This window comes from Brassica napus, chromosome A2 (assembly GCF_020379485.1).
Source record: "Brassica napus cultivar Da-Ae chromosome A2, Da-Ae, whole genome shotgun sequence".
In the NCBI taxonomy this organism is placed as follows: domain Eukaryota; kingdom Viridiplantae; phylum Streptophyta; class Magnoliopsida; order Brassicales; family Brassicaceae; genus Brassica; species Brassica napus.
In genome coordinates this window covers 9401674-9423166 of record NC_063435.1, presented here as the reverse complement: position 1 = coordinate 9423166, position 21493 = coordinate 9401674, and the positions used below count along the sequence as shown (strand labels likewise).

Sequence of the window (21493 nt, the reverse complement as noted above, 5' to 3'; positions counted from 1 at the left end):
ACGCAGCGTTTTGATTCAGAAACTCCATAACCACGAATTTCTCAAATGTTTTTCTTTTTTTTTTGTGATGAAAATTGTTCGGTCCTGATTATCTCTGTGTGTTGAGAGAAGTGAGAAGCAGCGTAGACGGAGGAGGAGAAGACATGGAGAGTGCGATATGTGGGAGATTAGCTCTCGCACCAAGCTCTCTCTTCAATTCCAAATCAGGTTTTCTTCTTCTTCTTCTTCTCTACCTCTAGTTCCTTACCAACATCACTTTTCTCTTATCATTATCTGCTGAATAAAAGCTTAAAACTTTAATTAGTAATAAAGTCAGTATCTTTCTGTGTATAATTGCTCGCGCCAAGTTGAAATTACAGGTTTTCTTGGTCGAATTTGCGGGAAAAAGTAATCGTTTTTTTTCAGACAGTGTGAGACAAAATTTTCTTTTGCCTGTGGATGGACAAAGGGTTCAGTCTGATAAATTAGGTTGACAAAACACATGTTGTTGTGTTTTCGGACATGCACTTTCTAAAAGATTCAGACCCTTTTTAAAATGTTTTGGTGGCTTTTGTACTTGTGGTTTTTGTTTTTTCAGCTATTTGTTTGATTGACTAGTATGAATGTTATCGTCTCTATACTATATGTTATAAAGCCTTAAGGTATGAGTTTATTTCTAGATAAATGTGGTTCCTTATTGCACTATCGGACTTCGATCTTAGTCAAATTGTGTTTCAATCATGGTTTCTTTGTTCTTTGTTCATGTCATTTAATTTCCATGGATGTATTTGTCTTGTGATAACAGCTGAGATCTCTCTTACTTGATGTGTGCAGGGGACAAACATTCTGTCTCAAAAGGACCATGGGTGAACAATCGTGGAGTTCTCATGATTATGTCTGCAATGGGCAAAGGAGGCGGTGTGTTGGACAAACCAATTATAGAGAAAACCACTCCTGGTCGCGAATCCGAGTTTGATCTGAGGTATATGCTCACAAGATAGAGTTTAAGTCTATAACCCTGAACAGTTCCCAAAGACGCATGCTTATTAATGTTTCATTACATTGAGTCTGGTTCAGGAAATCGAAGAAGATGGCTCCACCTTACAGGGTGATACTACACAACGACAACTTCAACAAAAGGGAATACGTGGTTCAGGTGTTGATGAAGGTCATACCAGGCATGACTGTAGACAACGCAGTCAACATTATGCAAGAAGCCCACATCAATGGTTTGGCTGTTGTGATCGTCTGTGCTCAGGCCGACGCAGAGCAACACTGTATGCAGCTGCGCGGTAATGGCCTTCTCAGTTCCGTTGAACCTGACGGTGGAGGCTGCTGAATACTCTAGTTAAAATTCGTATAGATTTTTCCACCTCCCAGGACTCTCTATTTAGTTTAAAACAAAAATGTCCTTTTAATGTATATAAATATCAGAAATTTGGTACAAGACTGTTTACTATATGCAAGGAACCTTTCCTTTATAGATGCTTTATAAATATCAGCAGCTGCGGTGCACAATGTTTATGCTCTGGCCAAGCAAAAGGGAAATGGCTATCAGTTTGATACAATCATTTTGTAACTTGCTCGACAGTGTAGAAATAAAGACACTCAACAAGTTCAAACAAAACAAACTTAAATTGTTAATTTAGTGTAGCAGGTTACTATTCTACCATCGGTTATGATTTTCCAAATAAGTATATAATCGATTTTTTCTTGATGAAGTGATTTATCAGGTTATGTTATATTGTTGTAAGGTGAGAAGAGAAATGTTGTTCAACAAGTAACCTTAGCATATATATATAGAACATAGCCAACTTCACTTGCTTGAGATGAACGCAGTCCAAAACAAATCTTTCTTCATAGAACTACTTGTTATATTATGTCTTTCCAAGTGTATCAATTTGCCTAGAGATGAAGATGCAGTTTCAGTAGTACATTTAATGCCGCTGAGAGTGTCTCTAGCCTTGTCATACTGTGAATATCCATCACATTGTGGTATAATTTATCCATCTGCAACATCTCGGATGCTCGCTCTATCGGTAATAAATCGGCCTTGGTATTCTTTCTGCAGCCCAGTAATAGGAGTACAGTTTACCCAACATCATTTTGATAGCAAGGTAGAAGAAAACATGCTTGATTCGGTCCAATCTCCTTCTCTCCATATATCATCAATGACCGACCAAAGATTTTTGTGTTTCCAACACTCCAACGAGCTTTTCTTGAAGTTCCTCTTCTGTCATCTCTAACACCTTGTACTCTGGCTTGAGTTGTCGCGAGATCGTCTGCCAGACATTCTTCCTTGTAAACTGTTGTGAAACACATACCACCGTGAGTCTTGAAAATTGACTTTTTATTATCTCATGATTATAAACTTGTCTTGCAAGTGTGGTTTTACCAAGACCGCCCCATACCGGTTATAGAAACCACTTGACTGCTATTTTCCTCCACCAAAATGCCAGCCAATATATCAACTATGTTCTTCCCGTTCATAACAGAATCTTTCTTCACTATCCCAACTGCAAACCCACTGAGATCATACTCTCCCCCTGCGTAAAAGTCTGGCATCTCCGCAGTCTTAAAAAGCCAAACAAAAACCAATCAAACCAAGACCAAGCATGCATAAGCTACATTGCCAAAAGCAAAAACATACCTGTCCTCCTAAGAGAGCACAGTCTGATTGCCCCCCTTTAATAACCTGGAAACAGTAGCATAGACACTCTTCATGAATATCAAGTCCTAAAAGTCAAATATGAAAGAGATGAAGCAACCATACCTTCTCTGCAAAGTCTACATCGAGACGACTAGTAGCAAAGTAATCTAGGAAGAAGAGAGGCTTAGCACCGGAAGTAACATATCGTTCACACTCATAGCAACCTACAAAAGATGAACAAAAACAATTGAGTGTCTCCAACAAAAGGTCACACACACACACACAAGACGGGTTAGTGATTGTGTTACCAAGTGGATTCCAATGGTGTGATGGATTCCAGTCTCAAAGGCCAACTTAAGCTTAGTCCCTACACCATCCGTACCAGCTACAAGGAAAGAATCACCTGCTCCGACCCAAACCAAACCCAAATGATCAAAAAACGAACACTAATTTAAGCATTCTCAAGGTGAAAGTTTGCAGCTTTTCTTATGTGTGTACCTAATAGGAATCTTTGCGATTAAGATGTTCTTTCAGGTCTATCCTTTGAAACCTTTGTTCAGTTATGGATAGTTAAATACTTACAATTTTGGCATCAGGTTTTGCATGAACTCAATTGACATTTCGTCTTTCTTCAACTCACCATAAAAAAGAATGTTTGTCCTAATTCATTAATCCAATAGTATGCACGCTGGTCTTTTAAATAATAAACTAAAGAAAATTTATATTTTATCATTTTATAATAAATTAAAGACTTTCTATAAATATTAAGGGCTGGCACTTCGGTTTTTTTCTTGGTTCGGTTCGGGTTCAGTTCAGTTTGGTTAGTCCGGTTCTACTATTTTTCCAACTGAAATAAACCATAGTTAGTTCGGTTTGGTTCGGTTTATATTCGGTTCGGTTCGGTTTGTTTTGTTTTTTGGATCAGTTTAATTAGGTTCTTCTTAGTTTAATTTTTTGTAAGAAAAATTATGTTTTAAAACATGAAACTAAAACAAAAACCTTTAAAAAGTCACAAAAAGTATATAAAAACTAAAACAAATAAAAAGTTAACTAAAAAAAAACTAACATCGTTAGTAATATCTCTTATATCATTATTAAAAAGCATGCAATGAATCATCTTCTATATGACACTATAGAGAAGAACTTTTGTTTTTAATAATTTTTTTTTAGATTTTAAGTTTTAGATTTAGATTTAACATCCACATTTACATATATAAGAATTTAAATCAAATATTTTGATGATTATATATTAGGTTAGAAGAATATATATTAATGAATGAAAAATGAAAAATATGTGGTTTAGTATTAAAAAATTAGTATATTGGTATTACTAATATTTTAAATTTAAATAATTATAAAAACACATCAGTTTCTCGGTTCGATTCGAACAGAACCATTCGGGTTGGGAATATCTTCAACTAAACGGTTTGAAATTGAATTTGGTTCGGTTTGAATTGGTTTCGGTTCGGTTTGACTCGATTCGGTTTTTTTGCCCACTCCTAGTAAATATGTATTGGACTTTAATAAAATTCATTTTCTTAAAAGACGAAAAGATCCAAATCGAAATTCATATTAATTCCTATAACCTACATCTTATGGAACTCGAAAACAATTTAGTATTTACTATAGAGTGATCACACAAAAATATACACATATAAGAGCTACCACAAAATTATTATGGAAAATTGGAAATACATAACTAAATAGAAGGATCACATTGGTGGATGAAATCGTCGATGTGGCACAACATCTCAAGAGTCATCGTGTGGGCAAGCTGAGACTTTCCAAGAATCTGAAACGCATGACCAACGCCTTTGTACACCACGCGCTTGATCATTTCCTCATTATCAATCTCATAACACATCTCCATCTCTCTGTCCAACAGCACATCCATCTCCGCCACGCATACCAGAGTCCTCGTCTTGCTCTTCGCCGGTTTACAATACGGGTGCTCTCTGTTTGCACCACGTGGCAAAGCCAGCCTCCACCACGCGTCCGAGGCCGCAAGTGTCAGCACTGAGCTCTTCATATTATTCTCCACGCGCCTCTCGCTCTCCGTACGCGCCTCCCCGCCGAAGAAAGGCTGGATCAAGATCGTTCCTTCTATCTTCAATGGCTGTATAAGAGCGTCGACTGCTTGTAATCTCGCAGCGACATGGTTGGCGATGTTGCCTCCGGCGCTGTCTCCGGCCAAGAATATCTTGCCAAAGTCACATAGCTTGGACCACAAGTTATCGTCTCTTGTTTTCTTGAGCCAGAGAATGGCATTGACTCCATCTTCGTAAGCTGCGGGAAGAGGATTCTCAGGGGCTAAACGGTAATTCACAGACATTATTATGCACCGTGAGCTAGCGGACAATCTGGCCAAGAACTCGTGGTAACACGACCAAGAAACCGAGCCGACGCAGAAACCTCCACCGTGGAAATAGACAAGCAAAGGAAGCTTAGAGCTAGACACCGACAAAGACTTTGTTACCGTCGGGACATATAGACGTGCCCATACGTTAGTTAACTCGTCGATGTGAACATCAGAGCAAGCCACAGCGAGGTCAAGGGGTAGTGACGGACCCACACATGGCACGAGTTGAAATCGTTCCACGTGACCGTCTTTGTAAACTCTTATTAGGCCATCCACTTCGTCTATGGCCGGTCCATGAATGTTGGTGTTAGTAGGGTTAATGGTCGTCACATGGGTTACTGTGGTTGCTCCCATTGTTTCAGATCGCAAGTATGAATTTGTGCAGTTTCATGACAAAAATAAAGCTTTTAATAGATTTTTTTTTTCGACAAAAGCTTTTAATAGATTGTTTATAGAAAAAGAAAGAGAGAGCTTTTAATAGAGTTTGGAGATTTGATATGTTTGGAGTTTTCTTATATAGAAGCAGGATGTAATATGTATAATGGAAGGTGATTGAGACGGGTAAGGTTGAAATTAGTCCCAACTTTACTTTATTCATCAGAATACTATCAATAATTGAAACTAAATTAAATTTTGTGGGCTACTACTTCTACTACTCTCTTTGTTATTAAATATGGTAGCTAAAAAATGTGATTCCCTTTGTACATATACCGAAGTTAATGTCTAGGACCGGTGGTACCACGTGATTTTCTTGATATAATAATTTGACGGTCAACAACAAAAATTGATAATCTGAGGATTAGAGGTATAGTTTAATCTTCCTTTAGAATTAGTCGCACCAATGACCTATGCAAAAATAAAATTTATGTTAATTCTTATTTTAGTAGAATTGATGCATGAAGTAGTTCTGTAAATATTATTTATATTTATGGTCACTGCTGAGTTTTGATAAAAAAAAAAATCGTCACTGCTGAGATAAGTGAAACGTGTGAATAGACTTAAAATGGCTGTTCTTATCCAATGGATGTGGGAGGGAAATATTCAACGTGACTATTTCTTTGTAAGCTAGTCGATGGACTATAGTGATAAAATATTATTCTCTTAATGTTTTCCATTCAAACATTTCTGATATGATCTTTATATGATAAGAATTTGAAAGATGAAAGTGTGGCACGTGGACATCAAACATTGTGGTGGTGGGCGATAGATAGTCTTACATTTTTCAACGGCATAGAGTCGGACGAAGTATGGGATTGGTTGAATAGTTTTGTCAAAATGCACTTACCAAAAAGATACCGCCCACTTTTGTCTTCATTGTTCATGCACCTATCTTTTTATTAATTTTATTATGTACAGACGTATGTAAGTCGTAAGGGAACATCTTTAATTAAGATGTTGGGTCTATCACTAATTTGTTAAAATTATTACGAAAAAGGTTTATTGAAGTATGGGTGGCGAAAGTTGATTGGTGATGTTTAAAATGTGTTAGCCAATCAAAGGGTGGGCAAGTAGGAGGGAGCTTAAGTGGGATATAAAATGTATATAATAAGAGGTTGAAAGTGTTGATAAAAGTGGGACAAACCCATTTTCATGTTTGGTTTCGTGGCACGTATAAAGGTCTCACAACACATTATAGACTTTATTTCTGGTCTGCTGATGCTCTCTCTGTTTACTTACACCCACACTACACAATTTATCTCACCGAAGATGTAAACCATTTTTTTAACATACTGGAATGCTTAGTTGATAATGAAACTTAAATTATCATTCTATATAGTAGCAATCGAATTCTTTTAATGACGTTTCTTTTGAAGAGTTTCACCGAGACTACCGGTGTTATTAATTTATTTCCTTATCAGACTTCCATATTAATAGCTCCGAATGGTAACATCCATCCCGCACCGCACCGCAGTTAACAGTAACAAAAATCTCTGCATATACCATATATCTATACATTTTTATAACTGTCAGAACCGCACCACAGTCAAACCGCTTGTCCCGCACCGCTCAATCCGCTGTCAATCATCAGTTTATTTTAAATGTGTTTTAAATTTGTGCACCAAGATTAAAAAATTTTAAATTTATATATATTTCCAAAACTATCATTAACTATACACCTAATCATATTTAAACTAATATAAAAATAAATTAGAAAATATAGAGAATCATATAATAGATAAATTAATAAATTTTGCATTACAATTCTAAAACGAAATTTATTTTTGTAACAAAAATTTTACTTTCCAACGTCATCTAATATGAAATAGAAAGAATACCAATTTCAAAATATTCTTATATAAGTAAATAGGGATATTTAATTTTCAGTAATGCTATTTTCTAAAAACAGTAATTGAGATTCCAAGTTCTTGACGTTCATTTGATTGAAAATGACTATCTAATCTAACCACTACTAATTTGAGTTGAAGTTAGTTTTGAGGACAATATTAGAATGATTTTATTATTATTAAAATAATGAGTAAAAAGGAGAAAATAAAATGAGTTTTTAAATGAAAACTTGAAAAAGAATTTGAGAAATTATTGAAATACGTACGTAAACACTAAACAGTATCATTTGGATCATACATTTTTAGTTTTAGTTTAATTATACAATTCAACTATATTACATCTACTAATAATAGCAATCCCAATTAATTCCAAAATTTGTGTGTTTTTATAAGAATCTCAATTCTTGTTAAAAGTTGTGTTTGTTCATTAAGGTGTCTTTTGAGTAAAGGTGTCTTTTGATTAAATGTTGTATATTTTCAATCATGTAACTATTGAAAACAATTAATAATGAAAGGTTGTGTTTTTCAAGCATGTAACTACTGAAAATAGTTTAGGAAAAATGTTTATCTGTTTTGTCATCTAAAAATATTTTTTGAAATCTTAATTAATGTAAAAACTTAAAAGCCACCGTAAAGACATATTAGTTTTTTAAAAAATTTACTAGTACGTGTTATTAGTGTCTTTATATAATTAGACTGTTTTTTATAATGGTGTTTCTCTTCAAAATATAATAGAAAGACACCATTTTAAAAAACTTTAAAAAATATATCCTTCTAACAATGTCATGCATAGTTGTGTCCCTTGCACAAACAATTGCATTGCTTCAGCAATTATATAAGTAAATAACTTCCCACGTTTTACTTTTCATCAGAATCTCTAACGGCCGTAACCTTGTTATTATAATATTAGTGATGCCTTTTGAGTCTTTGGTCACCTTACACGTAATAGATGTCCTACAATATGCAATTTAGAAAATAGAAAAGAAAAATTATATTGGCTCCTTTTGTCTTTTAAAAATATTCCTTAGACAATCAAAAGAGAGATTCCTTAGAAACGAAAATGAGGACGCTACACTACTTTGATGACACGCACACGCAGAGAATGTAAATTAATCCGCTAGGGTATTTTATTCAACACATGATATGAGTGTCAATTATGAAAGAGTACATATTAATTCACACATCGACACAACTACATAAATTAAATAACATATTTTATAAATATGTATGTGACTAATCGTTAATACAGATAAATCAATCTAATTGTCGTACTATAAAAACAATACAATTAATTCAACCTAGCCAGTGGTGCTTGTAACGATGGAGGAACCACAGAGGCAGATGCAGCCACTCGTGCCTGTAGTTCCATGTTTCCATGCCCACCCAATGGAAAAGGAGCGTTTGTGTTGAAGTTGCCTATACTCTTGACAAAATCACGGCTCGCAGCAAAAATGGACGCAACAAATCACAACCTCTCCTTGTGATTTTATTGGGCTCTGGTCTCTGGATATTGTTCGGTAAAAATGACTATGCATGATAAAATTTGTAGATTTGTCGATGACTTAAAAATATTAGTTCCAACATTCTCACAAAAAGAAAAGAAAAAGAACAAAATAAAACTAAAGTAGTTATTCAATAATGTATTTTAATAGAGTTTAAATATAAGTACAATCAACCATTAGTCGAATGGTGATTCCAAATTCTATTTTAAAATCTAGTGTTATTGGATATGTTATTTATAAATCTAATTTAAAATCTGATGTTATTCAATGAATGATTTAAATCAAAATTTTAAAATCTAGTGTTATTCAACTTTAAAAGATTTAAAAGGTGTTTGTATTTAAAATTGATTTTAAATCATTTGTGGTGGATTCTCGTGAACAAATAATTGAAATCAAAATCCAAGATATATTGCAGAGATTTTAGAATTCATTAAAGAAAAACTATGTGGAGGTTATTGGTTCTGGTATTTTACTGGATTTAGAAAAAAAATTAGATTTGGAAATCTTTGATAAATGCACTGATTTTGAAATCAAATAAATGGACTCCATATAGGTTTAAGAATCAAGTAAGTAGATTATTGAAAATCAACCAAATGGATTTACAAGAGCTGTGACCAGCTTGTGAAGATGCATGCAGTTATTAACCAAAGAACACTTTTTCTATGGAAAAATATTTATTGGTAAGAGTTTAAGCAAGTTTCATACATAATTGTCAAGGAAGAGAACGGGAACGTCAATATTGATTTAATAATGTTTGTAGTTGTGTTAGTGGCTGATCGATTGTTTGTTGAATACTCTTGTATTCCCATTTTGTTGAGTGTGATTTTTTCTTATGGGGCTTATGTTTGTTTCTTATTATGCAGTCCTTGCAACAGACGCTTGTGTGCTAGAAGTACTTTCCACTTCTAGCAAAACACACATTCGGGCGGAGATGACTTTGACAAGGATAGTCAAATGCACATATAAACCGTGAAGTCCTTACTGATTGCTCTTTGAACATGTTTATTCTCCTTTCTGTACTTTACTTTATTTGAGAGGTTTGAATTTTGCAATGCAGAGAGTTGTTGATTGGCTCACTTTAAATTTCAATAAAGATGAAAGCATTGGTATTTTGAAAGAAAATCAAGCACTACAGAGGTTAACAAAGGCAACAGGAAAAACTAAACTTAAAAAAATGTGTCCAGATTTACTTGTAATGTAATTTTATGTACAACTTGTATGACAAGGTACCTGTTGATATGTGCTCAGACATATGACTCCACTCCCATTGAGAGTTCACTGAGCAGGATGCAAATTACAGCTTCAAGGATATTTGACAAAGTGACGAGGAAGTCATGGGAAGTAAAATAGGAAATAACCTAGCTAATGTGTTTTGATGAGGTTGTAGTTGTAGGTGGTTTGGTTCATATGTCTGTTCTCGGGAACAAGAATATAATGTATTGTTTATATAATTTGAGAATATACAAGTCCAAGCAAAATAACAAGGTTCATCTTTGTATTTGTTTCTTTGTATTTTGATTTTAAAAGCACTTACAAATCCATTGAAATATAGTTTTAAATCAAATCCTTAAACAAATATTTGTTATTGAATAACACTTGATTTCAAAATCTATTCTAAAATCATATAACCAATAATACTATATTTAAATATAGATTTTAAAATCATAAAACCAGTAACACTTGTTGGTTTATATATTTTGATTGATTTAGAAATTCATGTAGTATTTATAAATCCAAGTAAAATATGCATATTTTCAAATTCTCTCGGATTAGTATTTACAAATCCGGAGGCTTTCCCTCGGATTTGAGTCTTTGTATTTTTAACAAAGAAATCTATACAAATCCTTTCAAATCTATTATGAAATCAAATCTATTAGTAAATCCGTATGATTTAATAACATTTGATTTGAATTAGTATTTATGAATCATTAAACCAATAACACATTATTTCAATACAAATTTTAAAATCATAGAATCAATAACACTAGATTTAGTTTTGATTTTCAAATCCATTAAAATACACCAACCAATAACCCCCACTTGATTTGGATTGGATTTATAAATCAATTAAAATAGACAAACCAATAACACCCTCTATGTTTAAATTTTAAATTTTAATTATAAAACTTGACAATTGATTTTAAGTCATTGATTGAATAACAACCCCTAAGATTTACCAGAACCAATTTTGAATAGTCAATAATACCTAATTTTTCAAACATTTTCTTAGTTTCATTAGTGCCTTTCAAAAAATCATAATTACATTCAGCATTACTTTAAATTTTGTTTTTTCTTAATTAGAAAGTGTATGGGACTCAAATAACTCCCCTAGGTTCGGAGTTATCCGTAAGTAATAACTCCCCTAGGGGGGAGAGCTAAAAGCACTACCTGAGTCCTCTGATCATCTAGTGCTCCATTGTTGATTCACTCAAGACATATGGAAGCTTGATCTATAGTCGACTCCAGTCTCATTGTCAAAAGACTCTACTATAAAAGACAACTTCCAGTCATTCCAGAGATGGACAAATCTCCCTCCGTATGGCGTTTCATCGAACCTCATCTCCTGGATTTTTTTGGAATATATATGGGTTTCCCAAAATTAACTCATCTTTGAGAACAGAGATTCGACACCCACTAAAATAGTTGGATTCACTATTCTCTCAGCCAGAAGTAAAATTAGTTGATAGATTAGAAGTATATTTGATCAAAACAATAGGAGCATATTGAATTTATTGAGAGATTTACATGGAATTTTAAAAAGTTGTTGGGGGCAAATGCCCCCCTCTCACACAATGTGGCTCCGCCACTGTCCGGGACGACAATCAACAAGGGCTAGAGGTTCCAGATTCATGTCTCCCCAGCTTCTATACAATTGTCTGCTATAATATTTATTGAATATAATGTGTAAGAATTATTCAATGTAGGAACTGGAAAATGAAATAACATATGTTTTTCTAGTTAATATCTTACATGCATTTATAGAATTATGGAAGACGATTTTTCAACAAGTTCAAAAATGTATTAGTTTATTGATTAAGCTTTTTATGACCAAGAATCTATGTGTAATCCAAGAACTTCTCAGAGTAAGCATTTTAACCATTCATTAGATCTGAATCAGTGATTTTTCATCGTGGTTTCTCAATAAAAATTAATACAAAATGATAAATAAGAGAAAGAAAGTGTTTTGGGGACTCTTTTCGTGTAGGTGTCTGGATTTATAAAGGTTTGAAAGCGGGTCTGAGTTTTCCAATCTAGGGACCCCTTTCGTGTTACGGAAGCGCGTGGAGGAGGAAGGAGGGCTCAACCACTACATCCAGTATGCAGGCTTCATGTTCTGTCTCTCTTTCGGTCTCATCAGTTCACGTCTTCTGTTCTTTGGTTTTTCGACTTCTCGTTTTCTGCTTTGGAGACAGGGGTGCTTCGGAGGGGTTCCTTAACCTCGTCCTCGTGTTAATTCATAGTCCCCGGCTTCTGAGTGTGTTGGTGCTAGTCTCGTTCACGCGCGGAGAGAAGATGTGATGCGACTTGGTTTTGTCTTCTATGGCCTTTCCAGTGCATCTCAGTCAATCTCCCTCCCTTCTGTCTTCTCCTCTTCTTGGTATTGTGTCCAGAGCTCTGTTGAAACAGTTCTGGTCTCGTATTCTCCGGAGGTTCTCTTGTTTTCCCATTTGTTTCCCATTGTAAGTGCTCGCTTGTGTTTGCTACCAGAACTGTACTGGTGCAGCTTTTGGATTCTCTCTTTGGTTCTTGGAGGAGGCAATGGGTGGAGTCGGGGGTCTTCTCAACTGGAATTCGAGTTTGATCTTCTATTCAGTAGCTCCCGTTGGCGGACTAACAATCCCAGCACCATGCCCAACTCGTGTTTGGTCATGGTGTGTTGGTTCCCAAATCTTTTATGCAAGTCTGTGGGCTCTCTGGTAATAGGTGCAGCGCCTTTCTCGAATCCATCATTTTGCAATAAAGACAGATTGCTTTTACTAATAAAAAGCCAGTTCATCCCATTTTTATTTCATCGTTTGATGTATGTTCATGGGCTTGTAACATATATCTTATTAAAACTCAAGTACAAAATTGGAGTATTTGGAGACTTGAATAAGACTATTAAAAAATTTAGAGTGTTTGGAGACATGGATTGCAGTCTTTTAAAAAAAAAAAATTTTTGTTTGAAAACAAGGATAGTAGTATTAAGAAAAAAAGTAATGGGCTTATATTTTTAAAAAAAATTGAAAGTTATCTAGGCCACTTTTAAAATATACCAAAATGGGTCAATCTAATTGACTAAAATTTTTTTTTCTAAACTAACCATAAAACAAAATTTAAACTTTATATACATATTTCAAATCAAAATAATAATTCAAATTTGATTTATATCAAAAATTGATTCAAAAATTTACATATATTCAAAAATGGATTTTTACTAAACTATTTTTCAATAACCATTATAAAAAAATATTGTCAATATATATAAGAAAAATATAATACAAAGCCCAATTTGAAATACCAACTCAAATTATGGTTTTTATATTTCATATTAAGTTTTAAAAATATAATATATGTAATTATTTATATGATGGTATGTATAAAATACTATTAATTATATGATTACTTATATGATGGTACATATAAAATATGATTAATTATATGAAAATAAAATACGATATATAATAATGACTAGAGCTGGGCTTTTGGATACCCATACGGGTTTGGTTCTGATCGGTTTGTATTTCGGGTTTTCAAGGTCAAAGATTTCAGCCTTATTAGAATGTTTCTAAATTTTGGTTTGAGTTCGATTTGGATCTTTGCGGGTTTGGTTTGGATTTGGATAACTAATTTAAATTATTTTAAAGTCTTAAATTATTATATATTTTAAATTTCTCAAAATGTATAAATAAAATAATATATTACGTATAAATTTGAATAACATATGTCATAATACTTAAGCTTAACATATCAATTGGCTTGATTTAAAATTTTGGATACAGAATCAATAATTATTTTAAGTATTTTTGGTGATTTGAGTATACTTTAACTATTTCAGATATTTACTTTTGACTATCTATATATATTTTCAAGTATTTAAACCAATTTAAAAGTATCATTTTTGATGTTTTATATACATTAAATCTAAAAATAATTAATATATATAAGTATATAAATCTATTTTTAGATAAATTCGGATACCCAAATACTTCGGTTCGGATCAGAGTCGGTTCTCTAAATAACAAAATTTTGAATAATTAGAATATTTAATCAATTTATGTTCGGGTTTGATACTATATTTTTGGATCGGTATCGGTTAGGTTCCTCGGATTCATTTTTCCAAATCCTAATAATTACATAAAAAACAAATATCAACATATTTTTCAAAATATACACCTGCGCGTCTGCGCGGGTCAAAATCTAGTTTCTATTAACTCTGAAACAAAATAACTGAAAATAAAATAAAATAATAAAATAATGGGCCAAATCAATAAAACCCATATAGTTTCATATCAATGGTCAACCACTTTGGAGCTCTACTGCAACCATATCGTGTCCTTTATCCATTTGCATAAGGATCTCTCCACTGCTCTTGGAGGAACAATAAAAATGATGTCATCAATGGCACTCCACTCTTCACTCTCATCTGCTTCTCTCTGCTCTTCTTTCATCTCTCAACAGCCAAAACCCTCCATGACTGTTTCTTCTGCATCGTTCAATAACCAATCCACCATACCCATCTCTCTAAAAAGGAAAATCGTGACTCTTGTATCTCCAGAGACACTCACTGCTGAAAAAGTCACTGATGTTTCCGACACTCTACAACCAAAACAAGTAAATAACAACAACACTCTACTTCTTTGTTGTGTTTCAAACAAAATCACAAAACTTAGTTTTTGTCTTTAGGTGGTGAAACAACAAGAAGAGAAGGCAAGAGTAGTTCTCAAGTTTGTGTGGATGGAGAAGAAAATAGGATTAGGATTGGACCAGCATGTTCCTGGACATGGAACAGTCCCACTAAGTCCCTACTTCTTCTGGCCAAGAAAAGATGCATGGGAAGAGCTTAAGTCAACTCTTGAGGCTAAGCCATGGATCTCTCAGAAGAAGATGATCATTATCCTTAATCAAGCTACTGACATCATCAATCTCTGGCAACAAAGTGGCGGCAATATAACTTCCCAATAATCTCTTTTAATTTTCTCATTTCTATGATATTTTGTTACTGAGAGTTAATTGTTACAAGCATATCTAAACAATATCCATCACATTCGACATTAAAGATTAAAAACTTTCCAACGGTTTATTGCAAAGAGGATGACAATAAAAGCAAAAACTACTCAACATTGAGTTGTTTCCTAGAAGAATGAATCATCCTACGCTTGAAGGTGGACATTTTGCAGAGAAGAGCTTCGCCGTATGATTTGGAGACTCTCCGGTCACCGGAATATGTACATGTCAGTGTCACTTTCTTCTCCAACACGCTCACCAATATTGAATATGTTTCTGCTTTTTGAAAGAAACAGAGAAAACAGAGGAACACTCTGTTAAGTGAAAGGAGCAAAACATGTTTCATCTGGAGAAGTAAACTATGTCTTACCTATCATCCTCGACATTATGTCAGCGATCTTCTCTTGGCAGTCACTGCATTTGATGTCTGCTGATAAAACAATCTCTTGAATCTGATAGAGGACAAAATCATTACCCGAAAAATAAAAAAACACGAGTTGAATCATTCTAAGTTTTTAAAGAGTAACTACGAACAAGGGGCATGGACAATGAGGCGACAGAAGCTAGACTACTTTCCCTTGTTATTGAAAGCTTGCTTCTTGGTGATGCTACAACCTCTTGCTCGACGATTTTAGACAGAGAAGCCATAACAGTGTCTCGTTGTACAAGAAAGATAAATAACACAGGAATCAAGAATCCAAGAGTGGGAAACGGAGATTGTCGCTATCTGAAAAGGATGAATCAGCAAATCTTGGCAAGTAGATGACAGAAGGAGCCCATCTTTTTCTTTTGCTTCACTCTATGGAGAAAATCAAGTTTAAAGACGCAAGAGACATGTCAACACACAAGACAAGACAGACATATACAAGTATGCTTTGGATCCTTGACTTAATCTACATATTACTAAGTGAGAGAAAGTCTTTGGTTTCCTCAGCATAGTTTGAAAAAGATGCTTCACTCACAAAAATGCAACCCCACCAAAATCATTCATACTAGGGGATTGATTTTGAGTTCTGACCAAGTCTCAATAAGCTTATTTAGCTCTCTACCTTTGTGTTTCCTTACCCCACTTTGGTATAGCCAATCATAAATAGTACAAAAGGGATATTAGGTACAAAGTTAAAAAGGAGTTTAAGAAAACTCACTCACCTTTTCATCAAAGCTAGTGGTTTATTACAAGCACTCTTACAGTCTTGCACATAGGACTAGGATTCATTACCCAAACCGAACCAGTAAAACCGAATTAAACCAAAAATTATTATTTTCGCTTCGGATACAGTTATGACTTCGGTTAAGTTCATCAAGATTTTTATAAAAAAAAGTGGGTCATTGCTTCAGTGGTAGTAGCTGCTTCGTTTTCAAAAAAAAAAAAAAAACCAAATTAATCGAACAAACAAATTTTTTTGACATAATTACCCGAACTAACCAACATTATCAAATTTGACTGAAATTATTTAAGACTTCAACCAAATTAAATCAAAATCTAACTGAAACAAAAAAATTAGATTAAACTCAGCAAAATTTTCTAAAACCAAACTAACTGAATCCCAAACCAACCGAGCAATTTTTATTCGATAAATTCCGATAAGATTGGACTAACCAAAGTAACCCAGCCACTAAAACTGAAATACCCAAACAAACCGAACCCGCGTGCCTACTTGCACAGATAGTAAACTCTCAAAGAATTATAGCAAAACGAAATAAACGATGGCTTTCGCCTCTCATGTAATGGTCCCAATTTTCACAAGACATCAATTTTTACCAGCTAAACGCTTACTTGCAACCAAAGAGTATTTATTTCATATACTGGTCCCAATTGGATGCTGCGCAAAACAAAACCCTTATGGGGACATGGACAAGAACAGAATTAACTTACGTACCATTAATATAATCATGTGTCTTGCAACGTCCGAGAAATCAAATCAAGTTCATAGACCAATGCTTTAAGTTCAAACTCCAAAGAAACGCCTGGAGTAGCCAATTATCCAGTCGCCATTAATATATGAGCCTCACATCAGCTAAGAACATCATCATCGTCGGTTGAAGAGTATCTCAACAATAAAGTAATAAATTAAATAAAAAAGTAAAAGAGAAGATGAGGGAGGATTCTGCTTTGAGAACCTTTAAACAAGATATGAGAAACTCTCAAGCAAAATGTCTTTATACCACTAGTTTGTTTTTTTTGTTTAAAATTTTAATCACAATGATAAATTATATTAGTATTATATATTAAAGATACTAAAGTGATAAATAAATCAATGCTGATGACAATGGAACTAGAGCTGACGTGGCAATAAGAAAGTCATCAAGATACTTGGAATAGAAGATGTGACGCCATAATCAAAATATTTAGAAGTAGCGGATATTTTGATTACAGCATAAAGTGGACATTAATGAAGTTCAGGTTGAAGTTCCTTCAACTGTAGTTCCATCTGAAGTAGTTGTTTCTATTGTTGCATCAGACTCTAATGACACAATAGGACAACATAATGATGAGCTAATCCCACTAGCTGAAAATACTGTTGATGAACATGTCATAATTTAAGAAGAGAATAGTGAACCACAAATACCTTTAAGGCGATCTGGAAGAGAAAGAAGATCTGCCATTTCAAACGATTACGTAGTTTACACTATTGAAAATGAATGTGACTTAAGCATGGATGACGATCCGATCTCATTCAAAATGGCCATGGAAAGTGACAATTCTGAAGAGTGGTTTGATGCCTCAAAAGAAGAAATGAAATCTATGGATGATAATCATGTATGGGACTTAGTAGAGTTGCCTGATGGTTTCAAAACCATTGGTTGTAAATGGGTCTATAAGACTAAACGTGACTCAAAAGGTAAACCTGAAAGACGCAAGTCTCGCCTTGTTGCTAAAGGTTTCACCCAAAAAGATGGCATTGACTATAAAGAGACCTTCTCTCCGGTTTCAAAGAAGGATTCTCTTAGAATTGTTTTGGCTTTGGTGGCTCATTATGATCTTGAGCTTCACCAGATGGATGTGAAAACCGCCTTTCTGAATGGAGATCTTGAGGAGGAAGTATATATGGACCAACCTGAAGGATTTGTGGTCGCAGGTAAAGAAAATTTGGTGTGTAAGCTGAGAAAGTCAATATATGGACTAAAACAAGCTTCTCGACAATGGTATATAAAGTTTAATGATACCATCACATCATATGGTTTTGTAGAGATCATTTTTGATCGATGTATCTACATTAAGATCAGTGGGAGTAAGTTTGTGATTTTAGTCTTATATGTTGATGATATTTTGCTTGCTGCAAATGACATGGGTATGTTACATGATGTGAAGAAGTATCTCTCTAAGAACTTTGAAATGAAAGATATGGGTGAGGCATCTTATGTGATCGGGATAGAAATATTTCGAGATAGATCACAAGGACTGTTAAGTTTATCTCAGGAAAGATATATCAATAAGATCTTAAAGAGATATAAAATGGAGAATTGCTCTGCAGGAATAACTCCAATTCAGAAGGGGGACAAGTTCAGTAAAATGCAATGTCCTAAAAATGAATTGGAGCGTAAAGAAATGGAAAGAATTCCCTATGCATCGGTGGTTGGGAGTTTGAACTATGTTCAAACATGTACTCGACCTGATATCAATTTTGCTGTTGGAATGTTGGGTCGATATCAAAGTAATCCCGGAATGGACCACTGGAAAGCTGCAAAGAAGGTTCTCAGGTACTTGCAAGGCACCAAAGAGAACATGCTTACATATAGGAGATCTGATCAGCTGGAAGTCATTGGATATTCAGACTATGCCGGATGCGTTGATAGCAGAAAATCGACGTTTGGCTACTTGTTCCTATTAGCTGGGGGAGCAATATCATGGAAGAGTGGAAAGCAGTCTGTCATTGCTACTTCCACTATGGAGGCTGAATTTGTGGCATGCTTTGAGGCCACAATTCATGCACTATGGCTGCAGAACTTTATCTCAGGGCTTCGGATTGTCGACACTATAGCCAAGCCGCTGAGAATTTACTGCGATAATTCTGCAGCTGTCTTCTTTTCGAAGAACGACAAGTACTCGAAGGGTGCTAAGCACATGGAGTTAAAGTACCTGTCTGTTAAAGAAGAAGTTCAGAAACAGAGAGTGTCATTCGAGCACATAAGGACGGACATGATGGTAGCGGATCCGCTAACTAAAGGTTTACCACCTAAGGCGTTCAATGGCCATGTAGAACGTATGGGTATTATAGATAAGGCTTTGCTATTTTAGTTATGGGATGCTCATTATGTATTTGACACTAAGAATTCACTTAAAGATTATGTTTCTGATTTATTAATTATGTTATCAATAAAGTATGTGTATACACTTATGGTTTGTAGATAACATATGTTTGGTTTGAGAAATAAAAGTTCTTCTCATATAAGGATTGATATAAAATTAAAAATTGATTATGTGATACATGGAAGGGACTATGCCGATTATTCGATCAATTTAAATTTTAATAAAGATCAAGTGAACTTGATATAAAAGTGCGCATTAAAGTTATTAAACTCTTAAGTTGATACAAAGGTCAAGTGGGAGAATGTAAGAATATTTTATATTCTATATGACCTATGTATCTATTAGTTTAATATAAAGTTCAAGTTCATATTATTGTTTTAGATTCTAATATAAAAGACGATACCGTGATGGATCGGTTTCGATTAAGAATTAGAATCCGGGTGTATTGATAACCCTCCTACTTTACCTTATGTTTAAATATATCTTTAATCTCATAATCATATATATATATATATATATATATGTTAAAGGTAATGATAATGGAATACATTACCATTATTAATATATATATCAGTATACGTGCGTTGTGGTACCGTTAATATAACGAATGGTTGTGATGAAGTCTTAGAGAGTTGTGTTGGTTAAGACTCATGTCTCTTTGACTAATATAAAACACAACACTCGTTCATCATTTTCCACTTCACGTAAGACGAGAGTCTTTCTAAAAGATACACAAGAAAAATACTGATTATTGAAGGAGAGATTAAAGGAAAGTTTGGGGTTTCTTGTCCATCAAGGAAACCACCAAAGAAAGAAGGTTAAAGAGGAGAACATCAATTGGTGGGATTGCATCCAAGCATGGATCAAGGTTAGTGTTCCTACCTTCTTTAGAATCATGTTAGGATTGAATTAAGTTTAATCTAAACTAGGTCTTGGTCTTGAAATAGATTAACATGTGGTATCAGAGCCTATGTAGATTAGATTAATTCATCTGGAAATTTGTTTTGTGTTAAATGTCAACGGAAGTTACGAAACAAACCAAGTGCGTGCATGAAGTTTGTAAAAATTATTTACCTTCATGCGTTTATGAACATGTACGGATCAAACCGTTTTAATGTGTGTTCATAAGCCGTGTCTAACGACACCGTAATTGGATCAATCGGATGTTCTTGATTGCAGTTGCGTTAAAATTCTGGAATGCATTAGAAAGTCGCGTTGGTTCGTAAATGTTTAGAAGTAACTAACATAAAATGCATGATTAAGTAATTCTGGAATAATGTTAATTCATGAAGTTTACATTTTCGGTAATAACCGTAAAGGAATTACACTCATAATATTAACGTTTGGCATCATGCGATAAAAAATGAGTAGATTCATAATTAAACAGTTACGTGTTGTTGCATGCATGAAAGAGTGCTTTCTGTTATTCATTAATATTTGATAGCATACGTATGGCTGTTAAGTAATTGTGTCTAGTATGCATAAACAGAAATCATTTATCAAAGTAAATGCATATTTGAATTAATAAAGGTGTTATTTTATTAAATTAAAATAAATAGTTTAAAAAAAAATGCTTCCGCTGCATTTTAATGATCAAATAATTGTGTTATGAAATATTAACACAATTTAAGTAGTTTTTCCTTAGATATTTTAAGTTTATATGTATATAATATGATAGTCATCAAAGTGACCTTGTTATATGACATATAGATATTAAAAATAATTATAGAGTTTATAATTGATCAAGATCAAGGATGCTAAATGACATAAAAGTTTGATTGATCAATTAAATTATTATTTATATTCTAGGAGATCACCCAAAGGTGGATCATTGAATATAATTAATAATAAGAAAATAATTAATCATTTTTATACTATAGTGAATAATATGTATATCCAAAGATAACATATTTATTTGACTAGTGTTGATTTGATTAATATTAAAGAATATATAATTAGCATCAATGAAAGTACTTATATTTAAATATTGCCCAAAGGTTATTTAAAATATAAGTGTTAAAAGTTTCTATTAGTCTGAATATATATTAAAGTCTCAAAGCACTAACGGGTAAACATGTATGAATGCTTGCAGCTTCATCAAATGTGTTTGCATCTGCTAACTCTGTTGTAAAGTTTAATGGCCTCAACTATTGTGAGTGGTTCGAGCAAATCCGGTTTACACTGGGTGTAATGGCTTTGGACTCTGCCATACTAACCGATGAAGAACCCTTAGCTATTACAGTAGATAGCTCCGAATCT

At 33.8% G+C, this 21493-nt stretch overlaps 5 protein-coding genes across 5 annotated transcripts; 2 read left to right on the top strand and 3 right to left on the bottom strand.

The window, feature by feature from the left end:
- Window positions 1-1460, top strand: LOC106393287 (ATP-dependent Clp protease adapter protein CLPS1, chloroplastic). The gene is made up of 3 exons (XM_013834004.3): window positions 1-207; window positions 814-961; window positions 1057-1460. Exons 1-3 carry the CDS (start codon window positions 144-146, stop codon window positions 1316-1318), a joined length of 474 nt encoding a protein of 157 aa, XP_013689458.1. The 5' UTR covers window positions 1-143; the 3' UTR covers window positions 1319-1460.
- LOC106410119 (phosphoribosylformylglycinamidine cyclo-ligase-like) lies at window positions 1360-2750 on the bottom strand. The gene is made up of 3 exons (XM_048755566.1): window positions 2630-2750; window positions 2391-2553; window positions 1360-2285 (listed from the first exon to the last, which is right to left on the bottom strand). The coding sequence occupies exons 2-3, from the start codon at window positions 2542-2544 to the stop codon at window positions 2071-2073; spliced, it is 369 nt and encodes a 122-aa protein (XP_048611523.1). The 5' UTR covers window positions 2545-2553; window positions 2630-2750; the 3' UTR covers window positions 1360-2070.
- A 1431-nt stretch (window positions 2751-4181) lies between these two features.
- On the bottom strand, window positions 4182-5617 carry LOC106393280 (probable carboxylesterase 6). Its single transcript, XM_048755554.1, has one exon. The coding sequence runs from the start codon at window positions 5340-5342 to the stop codon at window positions 4329-4331; it is 1014 nt and encodes a 337-aa protein (XP_048611511.1). The 5' UTR covers window positions 5343-5617; the 3' UTR covers window positions 4182-4328.
- An 8597-nt stretch (window positions 5618-14214) lies between these two features.
- Window positions 14215-15126, top strand: LOC125585847 (30S ribosomal protein 3-1, chloroplastic-like). Its single transcript, XM_048755548.1, has 2 exons — window positions 14215-14589; window positions 14662-15126. The coding sequence occupies exons 1-2, from the start codon at window positions 14233-14235 to the stop codon at window positions 14938-14940; spliced, it is 636 nt and encodes a 211-aa protein (XP_048611505.1). The 5' UTR covers window positions 14215-14232; the 3' UTR covers window positions 14941-15126.
- On the bottom strand, window positions 14931-17309 carry LOC106393256. Its single transcript, XM_013833987.3, has 3 exons — window positions 15517-17309; window positions 15353-15434; window positions 14931-15258 (listed from the first exon to the last, which is right to left on the bottom strand). The coding sequence occupies exons 1-3, from the start codon at window positions 15628-15630 to the stop codon at window positions 15089-15091; spliced, it is 366 nt and encodes a 121-aa protein (XP_013689441.2). The 5' UTR covers window positions 15631-17309; the 3' UTR covers window positions 14931-15088.
- Between the last annotated feature and the right edge of the window lie 4184 nt (window positions 17310-21493).

Excerpts from the sequence above, each read along its gene's own strand:
- LOC106393287 (XM_013834004.3), top strand. The coding sequence starts at position 144 with ATGGAGAGTGCGATATGTGGGAGATTAGCTCTCGCACCAAGCTCTCTC. Across the intron at positions 208-813 it reads TCTCTTCAATTCCAAATCAG|GGGACAAACATTCTGTCTCA; the intron begins GTTTTCTTCTTC and ends TGATGTGTGCAG. Across the intron at positions 962-1,056 it reads GAATCCGAGTTTGATCTGAG|GAAATCGAAGAAGATGGCTC; the intron begins GTATATGCTCAC and ends AGTCTGGTTCAG.
- LOC106410119 (XM_048755566.1), bottom strand. The coding sequence starts at position 2,544 with ATGCCAGACTTTTACGCAGGGGGAGAGTATGATCTCAGTGGGTTTGCA. Across the intron at positions 2,286-2,390 it reads TCAAGTGGTTTCTATAACCG|TTTACAAGGAAGAATGTCTG; the intron begins GTATGGGGCGGT and ends GTTTCACAACAG.
- LOC106393280 (XM_048755554.1), bottom strand. The coding sequence starts at position 5,342 with ATGGGAGCAACCACAGTAACCCATGTGACGACCATTAACCCTACTAAC.
- LOC125585847 (XM_048755548.1), top strand. The coding sequence starts at position 14,233 with ATGGGCCAAATCAATAAAACCCATATAGTTTCATATCAATGGTCAACC. Across the intron at positions 14,590-14,661 it reads ACACTCTACAACCAAAACAA|GTGGTGAAACAACAAGAAGA; the intron begins GTAAATAACAAC and ends TTTTGTCTTTAG.
- LOC106393256 (XM_013833987.3), bottom strand. The coding sequence starts at position 15,630 with ATGGCTTCTCTGTCTAAAATCGTCGAGCAAGAGGTTGTAGCATCACCA. Across the intron at positions 15,435-15,516 it reads CCTCATTGTCCATGCCCCTT|ATTCAAGAGATTGTTTTATC; the intron begins GTTCGTAGTTAC and ends GTCCTCTATCAG. Across the intron at positions 15,259-15,352 it reads CATAATGTCGAGGATGATAG|AAACATATTCAATATTGGTG; the intron begins GTAAGACATAGT and ends TTCAAAAAGCAG.